The 18,364-nt window shown below is 43.7% G+C and overlaps 1 protein-coding gene across 1 annotated transcript; it reads left to right on the forward strand.

Annotated features, from left to right (window-relative positions):
* The first annotated feature begins 1,144 nt into the window (after positions 1-1,144).
* LOC121718012 (E3 ubiquitin/ISG15 ligase TRIM25-like) lies at positions 1,145-16,702 on the forward strand. The gene is made up of 7 exons (XM_042102760.1): positions 1,145-1,907; positions 5,689-5,784; positions 9,369-9,602; positions 10,458-10,617; positions 12,241-12,285; positions 13,104-13,184; positions 14,307-16,702. The coding sequence occupies exons 1-7, from the start codon at positions 1,311-1,313 to the stop codon at positions 14,864-14,866; spliced, it is 1,773 nt and encodes a 590-aa protein (XP_041958694.1). The 5' UTR covers positions 1,145-1,310; the 3' UTR covers positions 14,867-16,702.
* Positions 16,703-18,364: the final 1,662 nt, after the last annotated feature.

An 18,364-nucleotide genomic window follows, 5' to 3' on the forward strand; every position in this document is an offset into this window, starting at 1 on the left:
GATTTTATTCCATCAAGTTCAAATGACTGTAGATTGAATTTGAAAATAGATGGCATGTCTGAATCTCTAGATTAGCCTCTCCAAAACAGGCAGTTACATGAGCAAGGTAGACTGAAGTGTGAACATTTGATTATTTATGCAGGTAGGTGCTTCAAGCGTGATCATGATGTCACCACCACACTCATGAAAAAAATCTGTTCCCTTTTTCTGTTTTCTATGTAGGACAACAACTGTGCTTTTTGGAAGGGGTTGGGAGGGGGCATTTCTTCTTTAAAACAGTTTCTTATTTGAGATATTTGATCCTATAGCCTATAAGTTGGCATCTACATTTACATTTTCTGATCATCTGATGAGGAACAATTATTTATGGATAGGATTGTCCCTCAGACATATCAGGTATTAGGCCCACTGTCATATTGAGTCAAATGTCTGTACATCACAGTTGAACTTTGGGTTCACGTCATGCATGGGTGGGAAGAATAGGGATGAACACATGGACATGAAAACGTATCTTGAATTACTGATGATAAATTCAGGTGAGAAGTGCATACAATGGATAATGATGACAGAGCTCCACATTCTGTTGAGCACCCCCCCTCCACTCCACACACACACACACACACACACACACACACACCACATACACACACACAGACTTCATGCATGAGGTCACTACATGCAGCTAACACAAGGATTCATTTCCATACCCTTTCATACTTACTGATAATGGAATGGCCATCATGTTATCATAATCTATCTGGGCCTACACTGTAGGCTATAAACCTGCATCTGCCTACAGGATCTGTTTCAGATAGGCCTAATCTGTTTTTGGTTGCCAAAAAATATTTGGTAACCAATACGCCCAGACTCATCTGTGTCTGCTGAATTGATAAAGAATTGCATGAGCTTGGATTTAGTTTCCCAAGTAACATATAAAGATAAAAAGTGAATTTCACTGTTGCTCTGAGCCACATGGGATAGCCTAAAACTGTCCATTGAAACGTAGTAGTGTAGTAGTGTGCTGTAGTTGCTAGTGTTGTTACTACTGCGCATATAACTCAAACACTACGGTAAGGGCTTGGTATTTCTGACGTCATGGTTTGTATTTGTAAAACCTCCCGGGTCCAAATCTGATTCAGGAACCAACTCCATGGGGATGCCCGACCGCTATCATGGGTGTTTAGTTACTTAACATAGCACATCCTCAGACCTTCGGGCAGGCAGAAACAGAAGACAAAATTTGACGAATTGGATACAGCTCTACACTTGTTGCAACCTCGCTAGTTACAGTTGCAGAGAGAGAGAGAGGCATGGCTCAGGCAAATATTTCGGTGACGGAAAGTCAGTTCCGATGTCCAATATGCTTGGATATATTAAACGACCCGGTGTCGATACCGTGTGGTCACACGTATTGCATGGTGTGCATGAATAGTTACTGGGACCAGGCAGAATCGGGCCCGTATAGCTGCCCCCAGTGCCGAGAGACGTTTAGCCCGCGACCGGTTTTGCGCAGGAACACCGTCCTCGCAGAAGTGGTGGAGAAACTGAAGCTTACCGACGGGCTGTGCACTACCGAGCCCGAGCTCTACCGTGGCGGAGTGGGCGACGTCCCTTGTGACTTCTGCCCTATCGACGATAAACTCAAAGCCGTCAAGTCATGTTTGGCATGCCTTGCCTCTTACTGCGACGTTCACGTCGCCCCGCACCGGGAAGTGGGGACTCTGCGGCGGCACAAATTAGTGGCCGCGATAGATAACCTCGCCGAGAGGCTATGTGCTCAACACAGGCTTGGCTTGGAGGGCGGCGGCTCCGATGCCGACACGTCGGAATGGAACGGCGACTGCATGCTGTGCGAATCTGACCAGGAGGAGCTGCATTATGTAGACACACAGAGAGCCCGGAGGCAGGTTAGGCATTGCACGTTCTTCCTCTGTATGTTTATGTGTTTCTTGTGACGGCGGTGTTGTTGTCAATAGCTGGGGGGATTCCCACTTGTTTGTATGTTACGTCAGTCTTTAATGTGTCATGTGGTTTGAGCATCCACCTCTGCTCTGTAATGTAAGCGAGGATGCCTGTTATCTTCAGTGCAAGGGCTGGGACGTGTGAGTGCGGGGGTGGGGATCGAACGATCTCTGTTTTTGGACAGTGTGCTGAAGGTCGTGCTATTTACAGACTAAGTGGCAAACTTCGGTAAAGTTAGACAGAAATTGGGAGATTCGCGTTTTAAATAAATCATAGGAGAAACGTTTTCATTGCACAATAGAGAGCTCTATCTAACCGTAGTAAGGCAGACAACAAGCTACAACCCGGTTTTCATCCGAAAGTACCGTGTACATATGTGAATAAATAAAACGCATGCCTGTTAGCATTCGGCTGTCAGCCGAGCGTCTAGGGACCGTCTACAAAGTGCAAAAACGAAAGTGGATACAAAGATAGATTTAAATAGCTTCACTGTTATTGAGCCTAGTGCTTCCAAAATCATAACACACAGCTACTGCTTCTCTAGCAACACACTACACCTGCCAATTACAGGTAAAACGGATTCACAGTATTTATAATATATTTTTAATGGGGGTGAAATTCAATAGCTTCACTGTAAGTGAGCCTATTACTTCCAAAATCATAACACACAGCTACTGCTTCTCTAGCAACACACTACACCTGCCAATTACAGGTAAAACGGATTCACAGTATTTATAATATATTTTTAATGGGGGTGAAATTCAATAGCTTCACTGTAAGTGAGCCTAGTGCTTCCAAAATCATAACACACAGCTACTGCTTCTCTAGCAACACACTACACCTGCCAATTACAGGTAAAACGGATTCACAGTATTTATAATATATTTTTAATGGGGGTGAAATTCAATAGCTTCACTGTAAGTGAGCCTATTACTTCCAAAATCATAACACACAGCTACTGCTTCTCTAGCAACACACTACACCTGCCAATTACAGGTAAAACGGATTCACAGTATTTATAATATATTTTTAATGGAGGTGAAATTCAATAGCTTCACTGTAATTGAGCCTAGTGCTTCCAAAATCACAACAGACATCTAGGGCCTCACTAGCAACACTACAGCTAATTATGGAAAAACGGACTCACCCTATTTATAATATATTTTTTATGGGGGAAAAATTCAATAGCTTCACTGTTATTGAGCCTACTGCTTCCAAAATCACAATACACATCTAGGGCCTTCCAAGCAATATACTACAGCAGCTAATTATGGAAAAATGGCCTCACTCTATTTATAATATATTTTTAATGGGGGAAAAATTCAATAGCTTCGCTGTTATTGAGCCTACTCCTTCAAAAATCACACAAAAAAACACACATCTAGGGCCTCCCAAGCAACATACTACACCTGCTAATTAGGGAAAAAATTACTTGCCCTATTTATAACATATTTTTAATGGGGGGGAAATTAAATAGATTCACTGTTATTTAGCCTAGTACTTCCAAAATCACTCCACACATCTAGGGCCTCACTAGCAACATACTACAGCAGCTAATTATGGTAAAATGGACTCGCCCTAAAGTCAAGGCAAGCGGCAAGGCCATCCAGAGAGAAAGACAGACCTGGCATGTTAGAGCTGGGCTGTCACAATAAAGAGACTGTAGATGTGTGTAGTACAACCGTAGGGAGACCCTTGATGTGTAGAAGGATTGTGGAAGCGCTAGACTCAAAAACAGTGAAGCCATTGACATTTTCCTCTGAAAAAAATAGATCTTGCCATACTACGAGGTGTAGTATGTTCCTAGGGAGACCCTAGATTTGTGGAGTGATTTTTGAGGCACTAAATTCAATAAGAGAGAAGGTATTGAATTTATTCTCCAATACAAAATCATTAAAAATAGGCTGAGCATAATTTCCCAAAACAAGCAGGTGTAGTCTGTTGATGGGGAGTCCCTAGATGTGTGAAGTGGTTTTGGAAGCACTGGCCTTAATAACAATGAAGCTATTGCATTTTTTCTGAAATACAAATATATTATAAACAGGCTGAGCCAGCTTTTTCAAAATTAGCAGGTGTAGTATGTTAAAAGGGAGGCCCTAGATGTGTGTTGTGATTCTGGAAGCACTAGGCTCAATGAGAGTGAAGCTATTGAATTTTATCCCCAATAAAAATATATTATAAATAGGCTGAGCATAATTTACCAAAATAAGAAGGTGTAGTATGTTGATAGGGAGGCCCTAGATGTGGGTAGTGATTTTGGAAGCACTATGCTCAAACAGAGTGAAGCTATTGAATTTCCCCCCCAATAAATATATATTGTAAATAGGGCGAGTCCATTTTTCCATAATTAGCTGCTGTAGCATGTTGCTTGGGAGGCCCTAGATGTGTGTTGTGATTTTGGAAGTACTAGGCTCAATAACAGTGAAGCTATTGATTTTTCCCCCATTAAAAACATATTATAAATAGGGTGAGTCCATTATTCCATAATTAGCTGCTGTAGCATATTGCTTGGGAGGCCCTAAATGTGTGTTTTGATTTTGGAAGGAGTAGGCTCAATAACAGTGAAGATATTGCATTTTTCAACCATTAAAAATAGATTATAAATAGGGTGAGTCCGTTTTTCCATAATTAGCTAGTGTAGTATGTTGCTAGTAAGGCCCTAGATGTGTGTTGTGATTTTGGAAGCAGTAGGCTCAATAACAGTGAAGTTATTGAATTTTCCCCCCATAAAAAATATATTATAAATAGTGCAAGTTATTTTTTTCCTAATTAGCAGGTGTAGTCTGTTGCTAGTGAGGCCCTAGATGTATGTTCTGATTTTGGAAGTACTAGGCTCAATAACAGTGAAGCTATTGAATTTTTCCTCCATAAAAATATATTATAAATAGGGCGAGTCCGTTTTTCCATAATTAGCTGGTGTAGTATGTTGCTAGTGAGGCCCTAGATGTATGTTCTGATTTTGGAAGTACTAGGCTCAATAACAGTGAAGCTATTGAATTTTTCCTCCATAAAAATATATTATAAATAGGGCGAGTCCGTTTTTCCATAATTAGCTGGTGTAGTATGTTGCTAGTGAGGCCCTAGATGTGTGTTGTGATTTTGGAAGTACTAGGCTCAATAACAGTGAAGCTATTGAATTTTTCCTCCATAAAAATATATTATAAATAGGGCGAGTCCGTTTTTCCATAATTAGCTGGTATGTTGCTAGAGAAGCAGTAGCTGTGTGTTATGATTTTGGAAGCACTAGGCTCAATAACAGTGAAGCTATTTAAATCTATCTTTGTATCCACTTTCGTTTTTGCACTTTGTAGACGGTCCCTAGACGCTGGCTGACAGCGGAATGCTCACAGGGATGCGTTTTATTTATCCACATGTGTACACGGTTCTTTCGGATGAAAACCGGGTTGTAGCTTGTTGTCTACCTTACTACGGTTAGATAGAGCTCTATTGTGCAATGAAAACGTTTCTCCTATGATATATTGAACCGCAAAACGTGAATCTTGCAAATCTGCCAATTTCTGTCTAACTTTACCAAAGTGACAATTGTCATTAGAAAAATCCTTGAACCAGGCAGAGAAAATGTCAAGAAATGCCACCCGATTTCAAAGAAATTGCCTTGACATTGCATAGTTTAGTTTGACACTCCACACACCACGTGCCCCAAATCAGTCATGTCCTGGAGATGATGAAACTGGACCACGTTGTCTTGTGTGTGTTCCCCTCTAGGCCCAGCTGCAGGACTCGCAGCGGACAGTGCAGATGCGGATCCGAAATGGCGAGCGGGAACTGGAGGAGTGCCAACGGACCCTGGAGTCCCTCAAGGTGAGAGGAATGGACAGTAGGGGTGTGTGTGTGGGTGGGGGGGGGGGTGCAGTTGGTCCCAGCTATCTGCGAGTCCCTTTTTTGGTTGCTAAAGTGTGGAGCAGTGCAGTTGTGAAGTATGAGGCGGCCAAGCAGAAGATTCTTCGCCATGTCATTTGATCTCTAAGAACAGTCATTCTGTAGGAGAAGGTCTACCCTGGATTGCAGTGTGACTCATCAGATGATCTGACCTGTTGGACCCAAGTTGAGGTGCACCAAGGACTGATGCAAGGATCACACTAGATCTGTATTGGAGATGAAGCATTAGCATCAGCATTACTAAGTGATAATGGGAAGGTCCAGGTTAGATACAATTACTTATAGTCATTAGCATTATACAATGGTAATAACAGTATTATGTAAATCTTTAAGAAACAGTGTCTAATTCTTTGTGGATGAATGATTGCTGTTCAAGAAAACTATTAGTTAATTATTCCACACAATGATGAGATATGTGTTCCAGTTATTTTAAATTGGAGAACAAAAATGCACTAAAGCTTATCAAGAGATATCCAGATAATACAATATGTGTAAAAACAGATCCAGCTATATAGCCTGCCTGAACCAGTTGTGGAATAGTAGCGACAAGTGTGAGGAGGGGACCCAATAGACACATTTTATAGAAATTGTCTATTTCTTGAATTTCCCCTTGGGAATCAATAAAGTATCTATCTATTTATCTATCTATGTTTGCTCATCTCCTGGCTTCAAATGCAGAGGTAGCATTCCTCCCACAGCACATTTGTATGGATGTTAATGAATCAAGAACACATCAAAACCAAGCTGAGGAGTTTTAGCACTGTGCATGCTGTATGGAATCTCACAAATGTGGAGGACAGGGGAGGTCTCGTCCTCGGAGCTGGTCAGTTGCACATTTTGTGGTAGTCAAGACAACCATTCTCCACACCATATCAGTCAAGACAACCACACCATATCAGTTCAGTTTATACAGAGCAGGCCATACATGTATATATCTTCATGATGTCCGCAGTGCAAAGTAATACACCTGTTAATATTTCCTTTCTCATCTTCCAAAAAGGACTACAATTCCATTGAGACCATTCTCAGGAAGTATCTATCTATCTATCTATCTAGAACATTATTTTTCAGTGGGAATTCAACTTTGCAAATTGAATTAAGCTTCAACTGTCACTCATACCTTTTTGTTGTAGTCCCCCCCCCCCCCCCCCCCCCCCCCTTTTTGGTTTTGTTATGGAGAATGTTTGTTCAATCAAAACATATTAAAAACAGTTAGGGCCTAAACCCTGTTAGGGGTTTTAAGTTTCATGTCACCGCTGGTTACGTCCGTTGGGAAATAGGAGGTGAACCAAGGATGTCCAGACCCATTTTCAGTTGAGAAAAAGTTGGGTGTTAGTGAGGCTACCAAATGGCGTAGAGGAAACAGTGCTGATCTGAGTCAGCGTTAATAGCTTCCATTTAGATGACAGAGTGACTCCCATTCATGAGTTGTCAGTGATGGCTCACAACAGTTGGTGCATTAGTCTGATTGAGACAAATCCCCTTAGCTTCCTGGTCTGGAGTCTGTGTTCTGTGAGATCATTCAGGAAGAGGTCTCAGCCTGCAGCCAGAAAACAGCTGCTGGGGGGGGGGGGGGGGGTCCATTCATATTGTTCATCTATACAGCGTGTGTGTCTTTTTGAGGAGATCAGAGAAGGGTTTTCCTCTCTAAGAACATAAGCATCCCCCATGCTGTTTCAATCGCCCTGACCAGGAAGAACAAATGAAACATTACGCACATCCCACTTTTGCTGTAATAGTTCATGAACTATTCCTGTTCCTGTATTTGACAGAGGACAGATGTAGGTTACTAGTGACAAAACATTAGCTTTTAGTTTGGTACGATCGCTTTGTAAATTACGCTATTTTTTTACGTAAAAAGTGTTGCAACTGTGATTTTGGAAGTATTAGGCTCAATAACAGTGAAGCTACTGAATTTTACCCCCATTAAAAATATATTATAAATAGGGTGAGTCCGTTTTTCTCGTAATTGACACGTGTAGTGTGTTGCTAGGGAAGCAGTAGCGGTGTGTTATGATTTTGGAAGCACTAGGCTCAATAACAGTGAAGCTATTTAAATCTATCTTTGTATCCACTTTCGTTTTTGCACTTTGTAGACGGTCCCTAGACGCTCGGCTGACAGCGGAATGCTCACAGGGATGCGTTTTATTTATCCACATGTGTACACGGTTCTTTCGGATGAAAACCGGGTTGTAGCTTGTTGTCTACCTTACTACGGTTAGATAGAGCTCTATTGTGCAATGAAAACGTTTCTCCTATGATATATTGAACCGCAAAACGTGAATCTTGCAAATCTGCCAATTTCTGTCTAACTTTACCAAAGTGACAATTGTCATTAGAAAAAAGTGAAAGTGAAAGAAGTGTTGCAACTGTCCCAGCTCTCCCCTACTAGAAATCTAATATTGTTTTTATAAGAATAGTACCGGTAAGTCATTTAAGAGTTTTTGATTTATTAAGGAAAGTGAATTTACCATGTAATGCCTCTCTCAGAGTGCACAAGGGTGACTTTCGTTCGTTAGGAACTCCCTGTGCTGTAGGTCTGAAGGAGTGGTGTGTCAGACACACCTATGATAAATGTACATGGAATGTACACGTGCTGTCTACGGTAAAAGTGGGCCATTCCATATCTCGTTTGTCACCACGGCAACCTCTAATCCACTAGAACTCTACTGCGTCTCTTTTGTTGGTCTAATGACTCAACAAGTAAAGTATGAAGAACCTTCTTTTGTGTGTGTGTGTGTGTGTGTGTGTGTGTGTGTGTGTGTGTGTGTGTGTGTGTGTGTGTGCGTGTGCGTGCGCTCAACTCCTGTGCAAACGCCTGCCACAGAGCTCTGCATTCCTGCTCCTCTTTGCACTGTCAGCGTCGAGTGTAACAAATGAACGTGAATCCTGCCATCTGGTCTGGAGCTATCACAGTTCAGTGTCCAACAAAGAATGCTGTGCAAGTGTAACTGTTGCTGGGCCCAGAACTGGGTTTAAATCTAATAGGGTTCTAAATCCCATTGGCCTTACTCTTCTAACCTTGCCAGAAGATGAAATCTGAATGTGTATCTCTCTTTCTTACAATTTAACCTATGTATTCTATCATTTGGTTATGTATATGTGTTGTTTTTTTATTTCTTAATTCACATTTTATTGATTTTGCAATGCCATGACATAGCCAACCTACTATTATCAACCGATATCTGTCTGTCTCCCAGTCCATGGATTTATCTGTCCATTTTTCTACACCTCTATCTGTCTCTATTCCTTTCTATCATATCCTCCACAAAATATATATATACCTGTATATGATTTATTTATATATATATATATATATATATATATATATATATATATATATATTATGGATTGTATGAATCTGCCGCTCTCTCTGTCTGTATTGTTTCTTCATTTGTTTATTTGTTTGTTTGTTGTGTCCATCCCTCCTAACTCACCCCTGAGATACTGTGCTGGTCTGTCTTGTTTGTTTGTGTGTTTGTTTATCCGGTGGTGGTGGTGGTCAGAGTTCGGCGGGGGCGGTGCGTCAGGAGAGCGAGGTCCTGTTTGCGGAGCTGGCGCAGCGTCTGGAGAAGGCCGGTGTGGAGGTGCAGACGCGTCTGGAGGCACGGGAGCGGGCGTTACTGGGCCGGGCCGAGCGCGACCTGGAGGAGCTGCGCCATGAGCTGGACGACCTCCGCCTCCGCGAGCACGACATGGGCCAGCTGTTGCTGAGCGAGGACAACGTCCACTTCCACCAGGTAGGACCCAATCACCAATGGGCATGAGGTGGGGTTTAGGGACGAGTGACAGTTGTCAACGCCCACTTCCACCAGGTAGGAGCCAATCACCAATGGGCATGAGGTGGGGTTTTAGGGACGAGTGACAGTTGTCAACGCCCACTTCCACCAGGTAGGAGCCAATCACCAATGGGCATGAGGTGGGGTTTAGGGACGAGTGACAGCTGTTAACGCCCACTTCCTGCAGGTAGGGGCCAATGACCAATGGGCATGAGGTGGGGTTTAGGAACAAGTGACAGCTGGTAACGCCCACTTCCTGCAGGTAGGGGCCAATGACCAATGGGCATGAGGTGGGGTTTAGGAACGAGTGACAGCTGTCAACGCCCACTTCCTGCAGGTAATGGGCCAGTGACTGGTATGAATGATGGAGTTTAGAGATGAATGACAGCTGTTGACGCCCACTTCCCTCGGGTAGGGGCCAATAACAAGTGAGCGTTTTAGTTTAATTGGTTTAAGTCAAAGGTGAGGTTTGCATCATCTCACCTGGGAATTTCTCCTTTGTTTTGAGTTTAGGTTGCACATGGCAGCTATCAGAGATCAAATAGCATAGATATACATAGATGCCACATTGTCCGTTGAGTTCTATTAGAAGGAATATGTCAACGCGGCCGCCATATTGGTAGGACCAACACTCGCCCGTAAATGAATGGAGACTTATGATGAGCTAAAGAAGTTTTGGGCTTTACGTTGACATACGTTCTGGAGTCCAATCTACGTACATATCTATGTCAAATAGGCCTACTGCATCACAGTTAACTTGCTTCCAACCTGATGTTTGCTTCCTTCCATCCGTGTTTTCTGCGTGTCCGTGTTCAGGCGGCTCCTTTGCTCTGCATCCCTCCGGCCAGCGGGCGGCGCCCTCGAGCAGCCAGCGTGCCCACGGAGTGCTTCAGCGGCACGCGGCGTGCCCTGTGCCACCTGCGCGCCCGCATGGAGGAGCTGTGCGCCGAGGAGGTGGACAAGATCAGCCGCGCAGGTGAGACAGACACGCTGGTGGAAAATAACTAAATGGTGCAGAGAGACAGACAGATAGATAGACAGACAGACAGACAGACAGACAGATGGGCTAACAGACAAGCAGGCAGTGAGGCATTACCGTAATTTAGAGAGTTCAGAAATGAATGCTGCGGAGAAGAGAGAGAGAGAGAGAGAGAGAGAGATAAAGAAAAAGATGAAGACAACTCAAGGTATCTGTAACAGTATCAGTATCCATCTGGCTGATGGTATTTAAAGGTTCCTCACTTGGTTTTGCACACACACACGCAGCCTTTCTGACAAATAACCCTTTAATGAATTATTTGTTGTTGTTTTTTTGTCCCAGGGAGGCTTATATAGCACACAGGGTGCCACCCATGTCTGGAGTGTTAACTGTAGCACAGTGGTCAGCCAGAACACCACACTGGCGTTTACATCCATACATAATCAACAGCTACCACACATACTGTCACAAGTTAAAGAGCGTGGTCCTGGTCAATGTGGTCATTAGCTGTCATTAAAAAGAGAGAGAGAGAGAGAGAGAGAGAGAGAGAGAGAGAGAGAGAGAGAGAGAAGAGAGACTGAGAAAGAGAGAGAAAGAAAGAGACTGACAAAGGGAGAGAGGGAAAGAATTGGAGAAAGAGTGAGCATCTTATAGTGTTGCCAGAGATCCCTCTCAGGGAAATTGCAGTCAGTGTGCAGGCTTGGCAGAGACTGGAGCACTGCACCCTTGTCCAGCTTCTAGGGGCTAAGGGCATGGATTGGGACGTATACGTGTGTGGATTGGCTTACCGGATTGCTACGATGTTGTAGTGAAGGGTTATGTTACTGCGGGCAGGGCATCGGAGAATGAGATTAGATTTGAGCGCGGGTCACTTGAGCGGGGCAAGTTTAGCAGGGAGTGTAACAGATCGGTGTCCTAATCGGCTATTACCATCGTCCACTGAAGGCAGAGTGAAGGGAAGACCTTCCGGCGCGCGTGTACATGCGCATGTCCGAGTCACCACAGCAATCTGTTTTGTCACAACTTCGCCCAGCTGCCAAAGCTGCTGTCTGATGAATTATTAATTATTCGGTGTAAACCATTGTTCTCCTCCAGAATGAAAGGCAAATGTACTTTTTGGAAAAATTACTGTTAAACACTTGGGTACAACATGGTTACAACAAAGTCATATCAAGCACAGTCCAAAATCTTAAATCTTGCTGGTTCAAAAAGTCGAGGCATGAAGGTATCCTATGTGTTTTTAGCATTAACATGTATGCAGTAGTAGCATTCTTTATTTATGTATTTATGTATGTATGCATATACTACCTCAATAGAGGACAAGGACTGCACTTAATTTCGTTGTATACTGTATGTTACAATGACAAATAAAGATGTTTTGTATAGAATGAAAGGTTTGGAATTGGCTTGAAACGTCGGTATGTGTGTGTGTTGGTCCAGTATGTGTGTGTGTGTGTATGGTGTGTGGTTCATTGCATATTGTACATTCACAGTACACACTTCAGACCATATACATGAGCATATTTTGTGTGACTGTTTTGTTCTGTCTGTAGGTTGTCATCCATTACTTACAGATTTTTACTTTTCTTGTTGTTTCCCTACTCTCTCTTTTCTTTGCAGCAAATGATAACTCATCTCACGCCATCCCTGGAGAAAGTCAGAAAGGTGGGTCTGGTGATCTGAGCGCTTGTCACATGATTTACTGGGTCACCCCTCCGTCAAGACGTTTTGTTCCGATGCCCCCATCAATCACCACACACACACACAACAAGCACAGAATCACTGTCTCACCATTAAAAGATAAAACTCTGATGCACCTCACTTTAAAAATACAGACGAGCAGTCGCCATCACAAGCAGGCAAGTGGCCATTTTATTTCACCCGCCTCCCCCTCCAACCGCCAACTCCGCCAAAATTCCCTTACAAGGCACCACTGGTGTGGTTCCAGACAGGAGGCCAGAGCCAGGGCTTCCTCTCTCTCTCTCTCCGGTCACTCTTATCTGGCTTCCCCCCGGGGCAGCCTGGCCCACTTCACCTGACACTCAGCAGGAGCCCGACATGCCATTTACAGACACACAGTGTTATTCTTTCATTAGTGCTGAATTATTTAGCCCGCTGTCGCTCAGACACTGATATGCACTGACACGTGTTTGACTAGCTGGGTACCCATGCCTTGGAGCGGGATTGGGGGGGGGGGGGGGGGTCACATTGGGGTGTGGGGTGTGGATTAGGGTTTGTCATCGGGGTGTAAGGTGTTTTTTTTTTTGGGTTGGCAGGTGTCTTTCATGTTGGCCAATGAAAGGAGAATGGGTTAGAGGAAAATGTTTCATTGGGTGTACCGTCACCAGGATGGGTTAAGCAAGTCGTCTTCACTAGTGAAGAAATTGACATTGTGATGTGTTTTTTTCCCCTTACTACTCCTCTCTCCTCTCTCTCTCTCCTCTCTCCTTTCTCTCTCTTCTCTCTATTTCTCTCTCGTTTAGTGTCAGTGGCCATGGCCTTTCCGTTCTCCACCTTGGCCCTTCCGCCCTCAGATCAGCGCTTGAGGTCGACCTTCCTCAGGTGTAAGTACTTACTGAGGCCCATTGCATCCTGGGTAAAGGGTAACGTAGCATGTAACCTTAGAGATGTGCTCCTTTTCACACTCCTGTGGCGGCTCTGCGGCTGCGCCTCTCTCTCTCCGCCTGACATGTGTCGTGACACGCGTCTGGCACACGGCCGCCACATTCACAGAAATCAGAAATCAGATCTCTCTCTCTCTCTCTCTCTCTCTCTCTCTCTCTCTCTCTCTCTCCCCTTCCCCTGCTCCATTTCCTGGTACCCGTGGTCTCTGCCTCTAATGATGTCATGAAGTTAAGTGTGTCTGCAGGATAGCCAAACCGCATTCTCGTGTAACTGGTGTCACTGTCATTCTTCAGAATGTCCCACTGTCCTATCTTATCATCCCATCATTACCTTGCTAGGCTCCGGAAGAGCTAGCGAGCCAACGGATAGGCTAACATTAGCCTCTTCATTAGGATAGCCAAACCATCTTCATTAGGAAGAGGCTAACAGTATAGTAGTGATAGTCAAACCGTGTTGTGTCCAATTGTTGTCATGGATCCTACTGTTTTACTACCTTCCCACTGTCTTGTTTGCAGCCTTCAGTTTGATTGATTAGCCAGATGAGGCTAACAAGTTCTCTATTTGTTCTTGGGGCTTTGTCACAGTTGTTAGCTGAAACTTATTAGTTATTAAGTGTGTGACATGTCAGATCACAAAGTTCTGTAATATACCTAGACTAATGCGCTAATGGCTTCGTAGAGTAGAGTATAACAGAACAGAAATGAGCTTACTGTCATTCCATACATTTTAGTGCATCTTCAATTCACATAGATATTCAAGTGAGAATGATTGATTTGTATATTAGACCAGTATAAACTATAGGAAATGATTTATGTGATGAGTAAAAAATTAGCTGAAACAAGACTAAAAATGATTCTGAAATATGTCTTTCAAATTGTGTTGTACATGTACAATGACAATAAAGATATATTATATTATGTTATATTCTTTTTTTTCTTTCTTTTTTTATATATTTTTTATATATATTTTTTATTATTAGTCTTTACATATTTACATTAAAAAATAAGTTTTAATCAGAATACATTTTGCTTCTCTCCACTCCCCTCCCTCCACATACACAGATGCCTGTCGCCTGACCCTTGACCCTGACACTGCCCACCCGACCCTGTTCCTGATGGACGGCCCGCAGGGTGCCCACTGCGGCGAGGAGCCCCAGGCGTACCCGCTGCACCCGCTTCGCTTCGACAGCGTGGCACAGGTCCTCTGCAAGGAGGGCCAGTTCGCCGGGGCCAGCTACTGGGAGGTGGAGTGGCAGGGCGGCGGCTGGGTGGACGTCGCCGTCACCTACCGCGCCATCGGCCGCAAGGGCGGCGGCAAGCCCTGCCTGCTGGGCCGCAACGACAACTCGTGGCGCCTGCGCTGCACGCACGCCGGCTACGCCGCGTGGCACGACAACCGCAAGATCACGGTGGCGGCCGAGCCCAGCCCGCGCATCGGCGTCTACCTGGACCGGCACAAGGGCGAGCTGTCCTTCTACCGGCTGGCCGAAGCCGTGGAGCTGCTGCACACCTTCCGCTGCACCTTCTCACAGCCGCTGTACCCGGCCTTCAGGCTGGACCTGGACTCCACGCTCCTCATATGCCCGCTGGACAGGGGCAACGGAGACTCCTCCTCCACCTGACCGTGCCCTGTGTCCCCCCCCCCCCCCACACACACACACACACACACACTCCATCTATCCGATCCTCATCCTAAATCTCTGGCTGTGCCAGCCAAGTCCCCAGTCCCGCTCAAAATGACCAAAAATTTCACTGCCGTTGCTAAATGGTTCAGACCATGGTTTACAGTCTCCAAAAAAGGTTACTTAAGGTTAATAACGTTACAGACTCAAAGGTTACGAACAGTTAAGAAAGAATTAAGATTTGTTCCTTCCATGAAAGCTGTTCACTGGCAAGCATGGGGTCCAATTCAACAGATACACACTCCTTTCTTACCCATGGTGTGAAATGTGAAAAAAAACGGATTACATTTCACTGATGAAATATGGATACCTTGTCATGTCACTCATGAAAGATTAACGAATGGATGATATGTCAGCCCCACAAACAAACCTAATAATGGGTTTGTCACGGTCCACACATCAGAGCTTCACCGTACACCCAGACATCCCCTGTGTACTGGCTTAACTCTTTCCATAGCCCTAATCCTGTCTACACCCAAACCACAAAGGGGGCCAACTGTAGCGCCATTGTCACTGAGGTTTTGGGTGAAAATGACATGCTCAGGTGACTTCTCTTAAGTGCTGGCTTGCCTGCTCGCTCGCTCGCTCGCTCGCTCTCGCAACAACAACAACGACAACAACAATAATAACAACAACCTCCCAGCATCCAGTCAGCACTACACAGGAAGCTGTCACCAAAACAGATATCTTCATAATTACTGGACTTCTGTTACCTATGCACTACACTACACACTGTCCATTACTGCTGTGCCTACTGTCGTGGTCCCAGTGATCGAGTGGAGAGAAGTACTTCATAATAACACATTCTGATTCTAGAAAATGCTGCAGAAGCAATCTATAAACATGGTAGCCAGGAGAATGTTGGTAAAAACAAATCCAAATAAAACAGCCAAATGTAAGATGTGTGAAGTATACATAAGTAATAACAAATAATAATCAATGGCATTTGAAAGTCTTATGTTCAGATCCCCTGAGGCCATTCCTCTGTCTGACCTTTTTCCATGCATATATGAAAGGTTTGACCATCAGACACCTATTTGTAACCATAAAATACCAAACATACAGAAACTCGGTCAACACTATTTACAAAGCAGTTAAAGGACTTTAAAAACCTCTGTAGCATGTTCTGTTGTGGTTGTCTTTGTACATTCTGTTATTTTCCCCATATTCTGCCTCCTGAGTTTCTGACTGTAGTGGTTTACCAATTTTTGGTTTTGGTGAAAAACATATTCATTCACTTTCTTTTAGGATCAGTGCTAAGTGAAATGGGTGAGTTGGAGGAGACTTTTAACTACACTGCCTTCGTGCTCCCAATGGGAAAATGCAGAAACTGCCAGGAGTCAGTCCCTGACTTGTGTTTACATAGGTGTGTGGTGGGCCATGTTTAGATTTGTTCACATGACTACAGACGGCTTTTATAACTTTGTTTCTGATGTACACTCTTATTTTTATGTACAAGATAGGCCTTGCCTATTATTTTGTATCTTTGAAGGAATGATACTGAAATATGGGCCCCAGGACTCCCTTGAAAAAAAAAGAGATTTAAGATCTCAATGGGACTCACCTGGTAAAATAAATAAATGAAATAATTATAGAAGCAGGATTCACTTAGCCTATCAAAAAACATTGCTTAGGTAGGCTACTTGTGTTGCCTTGCATTTATTTTCTCAAGTTCACTTTAGGCCTACTCTCATTGTTGCGTTTGTGACTTTGTAACTGTGGTGTTAGCTCACTGTGTCTATTCATTGTGCCTAATAAATACTTTCAGTTGTCTCATTTTTGTGAAATTGTTTGTGTCCTGCGGTCTGTCAGTAATTTAATCATATCTAACAAAAACATAATGATCCTAAACAAGTAGACTATTCCCAAGGCTAGACTATAGAGCAACATTGTGTTTCCGTCAGGGTAGGAATTTCACGGCCGTCGTAGCCCCTTGCGTTGGCCGTGATGCCCCTTTGAAAATCAGAGGTTTACAGGCCACGGTGGCCTTGGTGCCCCCTTCTTTCAATATTCTGCTTTGCGTCCTACTAATAGAGATTTTTATTTAGCCTGTGGTCTGTCAAAAAAATCGTAGCATTCACAGCGAAAATTAATTTAGTCTTTTACGCAGTGGAGAACGTGACAGCGCAAGAAAGAAAGTGCGTCACAATTCTTCTCAGTTGAACTACTTGCGAAGTAGCCTACTCATCATCACACAGACATCACAAGTATCACATGAAATAGCTTTTTCTCAGCTTTTAAATTATGTTAGCCGATAATTGCTGTGTTGAACGGTTCGCGAGAAAAGTAAACTAGATGTACCGCAGAGCGGTACAAAATATGACCGCCGCCCAGTCCAGCACATTTTTTCCACAAAAAGAAATCACGCTGAAAGGCCTATATGATTCTAACTGTCTCACTAAATTGCATTATCCACACTCAATTCTCACTGGTATCTGCTAGACAACAAATACCAAAACATGATTAGTTCATAGATTTCACATGTAAAATTCATTTTATACAACCCCACCTCCATCTTGCCTGTTATATGTATAATTCTGAGAAATTCTTGATTGTTTGTGTTATGTTTATGTTATGTGTGTGTGTGTGTGTGTGTGTGTGTGTGTGTGTGTGTGCGTGTGTGTGTGTGTGCGTGCGTGCGTTTGTGCCTGTGACATTACTGTGAATGTATGTGTGTGTGTGTGTGTATCTGTTTGTGCACATGTGTGCACATGAAATGGGTTAACATGACCCCTGGAGGCAAACATACGGAAAAAAATGGTCATCAAGATATTCACAGAGAACTGTGTCTGCCCTACCCTCCTTTCGGGGGGTCCAGTCCAGCGGGGGGGCTACAGATCAAAACGAAAAATGACGGTTCCATGCTATCCATGTGGGGGTACATGCCCACCAAGTTTCGTGTACCCCGGTCTTTCAGTGTCCCAGGAATCCTTGTTGGTGTACGTCACTAAATGTACACATAAATTATTTTATTGTAAGGCCCCCCATGAACGAAAGTACACAAAACTTGGCATGCATTCGGAGGGTGTCATAATGATCCTACACTTTTAATTTCGTGCAGTTTTGACCTTGTCAGCCAGAGATATTGTGATGAAAACACCAAATTTTTTGCTTTTTAATTTTTAACTAGGTGGCGCTATACATGAAATAAGTGGTAATGGGATGGGTTGACATGCCCCCTTAAGACCAACATACATAAAAAAAGATGGACCTCCTAGGCCCTACGGTTCTCGAGATATTCACAGAAAACTGTCTCCGGCCACCTACAGGCCAGTTGGTGTATAGTAACATAAATTAATTTATTGTGTGGCCCCCCATGAACGGAATTCCACAAAACTTGGCGTGCATACAGAGGGTGTCATAATGATCATACACTTCCAATTTCGTGCAGTTTTGACTATGTTAGGTCACAGATACCTTCAATTACAACACCTCATT

This window comes from Alosa sapidissima, chromosome 9 (assembly GCF_018492685.1).
Source record: "Alosa sapidissima isolate fAloSap1 chromosome 9, fAloSap1.pri, whole genome shotgun sequence".
NCBI classification, from domain to species: Eukaryota; Metazoa; Chordata; class Actinopteri; order Clupeiformes; family Clupeidae; genus Alosa; species Alosa sapidissima.